At 58.8% G+C, this 7,415-nt stretch overlaps 1 protein-coding gene across 5 annotated transcripts; it reads left to right on the top strand.

The window, feature by feature from the left end:
* NR1H2 (nuclear receptor subfamily 1 group H member 2) lies at window positions 1-7,076 on the top strand. Of its 5 annotated transcripts, XM_089902184.1 has the most exons (10): window positions 1-117; window positions 243-378; window positions 867-928; window positions 1,012-1,131; window positions 1,449-1,739; window positions 1,822-2,081; window positions 2,295-2,474; window positions 3,133-3,232; window positions 5,307-5,515; window positions 5,836-7,076. In XM_089902184.1, the coding sequence occupies exons 2-10, from the start codon at window positions 326-328 to the stop codon at window positions 5,980-5,982; spliced, it is 1,422 nt and encodes a 473-aa protein (XP_089758310.1). In that variant the 5' UTR covers window positions 1-117; window positions 243-325; the 3' UTR covers window positions 5,983-7,076. The 5 variants fall into 5 exon arrangements, with proteins under 5 accessions (XP_089758310.1, XP_089758309.1, XP_089758308.1 ...); XM_089902183.1 differs by lacking the exon at window positions 1-117 and having other exon boundaries at window positions 244-376; window positions 1,458-1,739; XM_089902182.1 differs by lacking the exon at window positions 1-117 and having other exon boundaries at window positions 244-376; window positions 1,458-1,739; window positions 1,819-2,081.
* Window positions 7,077-7,415: the final 339 nt, after the last annotated feature.

Here is a 7,415-nt window from a genome sequence, read left to right as displayed (position 1 = left end):
CCGGAAGTGACGCACGGTGGGGTTGCCGGAAGAAGTGGCGAAGTTAGTTTTGAGGGGATCCGAGTCGAGTCGGCGTGCCGGCGTATACAGAGGAGGAGGAAGAGAAGCAGACCCAGGGTACGCAAGCAGGTGCACTCGAGTGTGGGGAAACGCGGGAGGACCCCTGGGCCTGGGGCTTCCCGATGTTCCCCGCGCTGCTTGGCTCAGCCCCCTTCTCTCCTTCCACCGTCTCCCCTCCGTAGCTCGCGCAGCCCCCGGCTGTTTCCAGGGCAACGGGAGTAGGGGACCCCACGAGAGGCCGCCCACGAGACCCTCGCGCGCAGCCATGAGCCCCGCCCCCCACTGGTGTTCGGAGAGGGGCGGGACCTGGAGAGAGGTGTGGGGGCGGAGTATGATGGGAGGAGGTGGGGCGGGACCTGGAAGGGATGGGGAAGGACCTAGAAGGAAACGATATGTGGGCGGAGCATAATAGGAGGAGATGGGGTCAGAATGAGAGGTAGGGGTGCTTCCTCGGCAGAAGTGGGGTGAGGAAGTGAGGGCCGGGCACTTGAAGCAGAAGGGACAGTATCTGGAAAAAGCCGGTGGGCGGGATCTAGAGTGGAGGGAGCCTAAAGGAGGGTCAGAATCTAGAGGAGGGAGGGGCTTGAGACCCACCTGAAGGCTGTCCTGGAGCAGAAGGGGTCAGGCCCTATTGGAACTGGATGGGAGGGTATGTAGACTGGCAGGGACTGGGGGTGGGGTGTGTATGCAGTAGGGGAAGAGTCTGAGAGATGGAGGAAAGAGAGGTAGCCCCATGAAAACCTGTGGCTGGCCTAACCTGACCCTCCCTGGCCCCGCAAGGCTCTCAGTCCCCCTGTATTCTGCAGGCTGCTCCGTGACCCCACCATGTCCACCCCCGCCACGAGTTCCCTGGACACCCCCTTGCCTGGTGAGTGACCCCTTTCCCAACCCAGCCATCCCCCCGCCAGCAGATTATTGTCAGGAGAAACTCACTGTGCCTCCCTCTCCCAGGAAATGGCCCTAGCACCCCCTCTTCTTCACCTGATGGAAAGGAGGATGGCCCTGAGCCGTGCCCAGGGGCGGATCCTGATGTCCCAGGCACTGATGGGGCCAACTCAGCTTCCGTCGTGGGTGAGACGGGGTCCAGGGACATGGGCTGGGAGTTGGTATGGAGGCTTAGGGAGGGATCTAGAAAGGGAGAAAGATCAGAAATGGGGATGGGCAACCCCAGTTTCTTGTTGATTTTTTTCTTCTGTTAGTCCTTGACATCTCTTATTTTGACCCCTTCTTTGGGATTCACTGACGTACACATTTTCCCTGTGAATTGCCATCTCCCTGGATCACTCTCCACACTCTGACTCTTTGCCTCCGATCTCTCGTGGACCTGTCCCTCTGGCTGCCGTTTTTCTCTGTGGCTCTGTCTCTCATGGCTTGTCCACCAACGCCAGTCATCCTAGACACAGCAGAGGAGCCGGAGCGCAAGCGAAAGAAGGGTCCGGCTCCAAAGATGCTGGGCGACGAGCTGTGCCAGGTGTGCGGGGACACGGCCTCTGGCTTCCACTACAATGTGCTCAGCTGCGAAGGCTGCAAGGGCTTCTTCAGGCGAAGTGTGATCCGAGGCGGGGCCGGGCGCTATGCCTGCCGGGGCGGTGGAACCTGCCAGATGGATGCCTTCATGCGGCGCAAGTGCCAGCAATGCCGGCTGCGAAAATGCAAGGAGGCTGGGATGCGGGAGCAGTGTGAGTGCCGGGGAGGGAGCAGTGCCAGCCTGGCCCCTGCCCAGGCCTGGGACCTCTACTGAGGCCTGTGTCTCCCCAGCAGGCGTCCTCTCCAAAGAACAGATCCGGAAGAAGAAGATCCGGAAGCAGCAGCAGCAGTCGTCACCCACAGGGCTGGGAGTCGGCAGCAGCTCAGCCTCTGGGCCTGGGGCCTCCCCTGGAGGGTCTGACGGGGGTGGCCAGGGCTCCGGGGAAGGCGAGGGTGTCCAGTTAACAGCCGCTCAGGAACTAATGATCCAGCAATTGGTGGCGGCCCAGCTGCAGTGCAATAAACGCTCCTTCTCTGACCAGCCTAAAGTCACGGTACGGCCCCTTCCACAGCCTTGAGGGGCGATGGGCCCAGGAGGGTCGAGCTCAGAGGGCCACAGTCTGGGGCATGGGGAGAGAATGAGGCTCCAGAGGGCAGGGGCTTTGAGACGGGGGCCTTCTAGGGTGTAGGCTTTGCCTTAAGGGGCCCCCATAGCCTTGGGCTTATGGGAGAAATCCTGAGAGTAACCTGGCCCCCCACGTCCCCAGCCCTGGCCCTTGGGCGCAGACCCGCAGTCCCGTGATGCTCGCCAGCAGCGTTTCGCCCACTTCACGGAGCTGGCCATCATCTCAGTCCAGGAGATCGTGGACTTCGCCAAGCAGGTGCCTGGCTTCCTGCAGCTGGGTCGCGAGGACCAGATCGCCCTCCTGAAGGCATCTACCATTGAGGTAATGGCCAGCCCGCCCAGCCTCAGGGAGGCCCTTCCATCCTGCCCTCAAGGAACCCAAGAGATAAGCCCCAGGACAGATGCTGGGAGCATAGTGACAAGCCAGACTCTGGTCCTTGCCTTGGTGGGGATGGTATTCTACAGGAGAAGATCAAAATACTAAACAAGTCATCAGAGCCTCCCACGAGGCAAGGAGAGAACGGAAACAGGTCTGAGGCTGAGAATAATTGAGGATTGGGCTGGAGGGACACACTTTAGGGAATGTGCTGAAAAGGCTTACTTAGGGAGTTGACATTTGAATCAAGCAATGGTAATGAATAAGCATTGAGTGCCTAGTGTACGCCGCGCCCTATCCCAGGTGCTGGGTGCGCGGTAGTAAACAAAACAGAGCTCTGCCCCATGCCTCCTAACCACCTGGGGAGAGTGTCCTGAGTGGAGGAGGCTGGGGGTGCTGAACCTGGAGGAGCGAGAGAGCTCGGAGTGTCCAGCACGCTGACCGCAGTCCGTGTGGCCGTGAGAACGGCGGGGCGGGGGTGGGGGGAGGGGAGGGATGATCCCGGCAAGATCAGGGCCCCCATTCAGGCCAGGAGAGGAAGGACAGTGGCTAAAGGGTCACAGAGCTCCTCAAACCCCTGCCCATCCCTCTCCCCACCTCTCAGATCATGCTGCTGGAGACAGCCAGACGCTACAACCACGAGACCGAGTGCATCACGTTCCTGAAAGACTTCACCTACAGCAAGGATGACTTCCACCGCGCAGGTAAGGCCAAGCGCAGGCTGGGCGGTGGGGGCACAAGTGGCGCCTCTGCTGGGTCCCTGCTGGCTGGGAGACACGGGGCCCTCTCATCCCTGTCTGAGCCTCTGTTTCCTTATCTCCCAAGTGGGGTGAGGGTTGAGCCCACCTTGTAGTGAGACAAGAGCACGTTTATCGAGCACCAACTCTGCACAGTGGGACATAGCGCAGGATGAAACAGAGGGGTGTCTGCTGTCACATAGGGCATCTTGGTAAGAATTAAGAGAAGACACTCTCTCCTCCTCAAGCCTGGTCTCACATGAGGGAGGCTGGATCTCAGTCCGTCAGGAAATGCACAATCTCCCCATCCGTACAGGGCAGCCCTGGTCCCTGCCCTCCAAGAGCACTTCCTTGGGGATGTAACCTAGTCAATGGCCTTCTGGAGGAAGCGTAGTTGAACTGAGGCTAGAGGAGTGAGAAAGATCATCTAGGAAAAGGGAGGTGAGGAGTAGCATTAGCCACCAGGGAATGCACGTGCAAAGGCCTCACTCCCTCGGCCTCTGGGCTTTCTCAGTAAGTCTTGTTCTGTCCCATTCTCTCTCCCTGGGGCACCTCTCTGTACTCCTGGACATCTGCTCCTAACCTCATCTTCCCTTTAACATCTGGCCCTTCCAACACCCAGGACAGTCCCAGTAACCCTTTGAGTATAAGCTTGGCAGGGGAGCACTGGGTTGTGGGGGAGTGTTTCTGGCAGGGAGGTCAGCATGTGCAAAGGTCCTGAGGTGGAGAAGAGCTGGGTGGTTTTAAGGAACCACAAGGAGGCTTGGAGCACAGGGAGATGGGGCTGGAGAGGAGGTTGGTTCACATCACGTCCCCCGCATCCTCTGCCATTACCGCAGTCTGGGCCTCAGTTGGTTCTCCCTGGAACATTGCAGGGGCCCCTCACTGGGCTTCTACCTCCACCCCAACCCAGTGTGTTTGTTCACACAGTCGTGAGAAGAATCCAATTAACAACCAAGTTAGCTCATGTCCCTCCTGTGCTCAGAATTGTCCATGGCTCCCATCTCACTGGGAGAAAAGCCAAAGTCCTCACCTGGCCCACTGGCCCTGCAGGGTGTGGCCCCGTCCCTCTCAGCCCTCATCTCCCACCCTCTCCTCTCACTCACTCTCCAGCCACACTGGCCTCCCTCTTAACTGGAACCCACCAAATGTGCTCCCGCCTCAGGGCTTTTGTACTTGCTGGTCCCTCTGTCCAGAACTAGGGTGACCAACTCATCCCAGTTTGCTTGGGACCTTCCCAGCTTTAATACTAAAAGTCTCAGGGCCCAGGAAGTCTAGTTCCAGGCAAAACAGACGGGTGGCGCCCTACCTGGAACACTCACACATCCTGGTAACTTGCTCCCTCCTCTCCTTGGGGTCAGACACCCTGCATCGAGGGAGGCCTTCGTGCAATGTCACCCTACGGTGACCATCTTGTCTAAGATGTTGACACGATTCTCGTGGGCCCCGATTACGCTTCCTTGTGTTACCTTGATTCATAGAACTCAGAATCATCTCACAGGGTGGATAATTTCCTTACATATTCGTCTACTGTCTGTCCCCTCGAGCCCCAAAGGTAAGTTCCACGGGAGCAGGGGGCTTTGTCTTATAAACATCTCTACCCTGGGGCCTGGCATGCAGTAGGTGCTCAATCAAGTTTGATGAATGAATGAGTCACGCCTGGGAATGAGTTTGGGTTTCACTGTGTGAGCAGGGGAAGCCACCGCAGGGGGTGACATAATGTGACCTAGGATTAAACTTCTTTCGTTTCCCCAAGGAGAGGAACCGGGAAGGCAGGAAGGAAGTGAAGGGGGTGATGGGGTGGTAGAAAATTCTGAGTTAAGTGTTCACGCTCATTACTCGTTCCTTCATTCGGGCGAGAGGTATGGCACACCTACTACGTGCCAGGCACCCTGACAGGCAGTGGGATTACAGGGTGACCAGCACTCTCTACCTGCTGCTGTTTCGCTCACCCTGCTGAAGGTGGGCAGCGCCAGGGGCCGGGCATGGGGGTCGGTTTCAGGGTCGGGGGTTCATCGGGCCGGGCCTCCCACCTCCGCAGGCCTGCAGGTGGAATTCATCAACCCCATCTTCGAGTTCTCGCGGGCCATGAGGCGCCTGGGCCTGGACGATGCTGAGTATGCCCTCCTCATCGCCATCAACATCTTCTCGGCCGACCGGCCCAACGTGCAGGAGCCGAGCCGAGTCGAGGCGCTGCAGCAGCCCTACGTGGACGCGCTGCTGTCCTACACCCGCATCAAGAGGCCACAGGTGCCAGAGCCTAGCCCCTCCGGCTTGGGGAGGGACAGGAAGTCCAGACCCGTGTGGGGTCAGCCTGGGGCCGGGGGCCGGCTGCCTAGTCCCAGCCCAGCTTTGTCGCCGCCCCCGGCACCCCTGACAGCACTCTGAGCCCTGGTCAGCATCCTCTCAGCGAGAGTGTATCCTCAAGCCCCTGTCCCCTCCACAAGGAGCCAGGCCTAGTCCACGCACGGGGCGCCACGCTGTCTCTCCTGGCCCGACCCACGGAGGGGCCCTCCTGGTGGGCTGAGGGGCTGACCCGCGCCCACGCCCTCCCGTCCACCCCCCCGCAGGACCAGCTGCGTTTCCCCCGCATGCTGATGAAGCTCGTGAGCCTGCGCACGCTCAGCTCCGTGCACTCGGAGCAGGTCTTCGCCCTGCGGCTCCAGGACAAGAAGCTGCCGCCTTTGCTCTCCGAGATCTGGGACGTCCACGAATGAGGGGCCCGGCCACCCTGCCCCACCACCCTGCACCCTCCAGTGAATGAACACTGCGGTGGGGAGGGGCCGGGCTGGGCCTGGGGTCCCGCCCTGTGGCTTGGAGCTCAGGCCCTGGCCCCGCCAGCCGTCAACCCTCAGGATGATCCCCAGTCGGGGTCCGGCAGCCTCTCTCCCCGCCCACTGAGTCTTCCTGGGAGGGGTAGATGGGTCACAGATCCTGACCTCTCCCAGCACTCCCAGCTGCCCTCCCTGCCCAGCTTACACCTCAAGCCTACCACGCAGTGCACCTTGGGAGGCAGGGGAGGGCCTGTGGCTCCCGCAGAGCCCGAGAGACACAGGCCCCCCTCCCTCTGCTCCTTTTATTTAATAAAAACTAAAAAAAACAAAAACAGGAAAATAAAGTATGAATAGAAACCTGCCCTGAGCCAGAGTGAGTCTGAGGTGGGGAGGGGCTGCCAGGGTCTTCATGGACACCAACCCCCATGGACCTGGTGCTGAGCTGGGAAGGGCTCAGGGTGATGTGACTAGGCGCTATGGGTGCCTAGGAGAGGCCCCTAACAACCTCACGGTCACCTCCCGGTGGTTGGAGCCCGCTCCTGAAGGACAAGGAGGGTTTAAGTGGTTGAGGAGAAGGGGCTTTCATTCAATCAAGTATTGGCTGAAGTCTTGTGGGCCAGGCACTGTGCTGGCCGTCCTGGGGTCACAGATGTCATTCATTCAGCAAAAATGTGTGAAGCATTTTGGGACTTCCCTGGTGGCGCAGTGGTTAAGAATCCGCCTGCCAGTGCAGGGGACACGGGTTCGAACCCTGGTCCGGGAAGATCCCACATGTCGCGGAACAATTAAGCCCGTGCGCCACAACTACTGAGCCTGCTCTCTAGAGCCCGCACACCACAACTACTGAAGCCCACGTGCCACAACTACTGAAGTCCATGCGCCTAGAGCCCGTGCTCTGCAACAAGAGAAGCCCCCACAATGAGAAGCCCACGCACTGCAATGAAGAGTAGCCACTGCTGGCCGCAGATGGAGGAAGCCCGCATACAGCAACGAACACCCAATGCAGCTAAAAATAAATAAATAAATAAAAGTTAAAATGTATGGAGCCTTTACTATGTGCCAAACACAATATTAGGCACTGGAAACATCAGTGAACAAGATGAAGTCTCTCCTTGCAGCCACCGTGGGAAACAGTATGGAGGTTTCTCAAAAAACTAAAACTAGGGGAATTCCCTGGTGGTCCAGTGGTTAGGACTCTGAGGGCCCGGGTTCAATCCCTGGTCGGGGAACTAAGATCCCACAAGCCACGTGGCTCGGCCAAACAAAACCAAAACCAAAAGCAAAACTAAAACTAGTACTCATCGCAGGATGCAGCAATCCCAGTCCTGGGTATATACCCAAAAAGAACAAAGACACTACCTCGAAAAGATACATGC

The sequence above is a fragment of the Delphinapterus leucas genome, chromosome 20, assembly GCF_059928025.1.
Source record: "Delphinapterus leucas isolate spDelLeu-1000000601 "Yukka" chromosome 20, BTC_Dleu_Yukka2, whole genome shotgun sequence".
Lineage (NCBI taxonomy): Eukaryota > Metazoa > Chordata > Mammalia > Artiodactyla > Monodontidae > Delphinapterus > Delphinapterus leucas.
This window is presented reverse-complemented; position numbering and strand designations above follow the sequence as displayed.

Coding starts and splice junctions, on each gene's coding strand:
- NR1H2 (XM_089902184.1), top strand. CDS start 326: ATGAGCCCCGCCCCCCACTGGTGTTCGGAGAGGGGCGGGACCTGGAGA. Junction 2,475..3,132: donor TGAAGGCATCTACCATTGAG/GTAATGGCCAGC, acceptor CCCACCTCTCAG/ATCATGCTGCTGGAGACAGC. Junction 5,516..5,835: donor CCCGCATCAAGAGGCCACAG/GTGCCAGAGCCT, acceptor ACCCCCCCGCAG/GACCAGCTGCGTTTCCCCCG.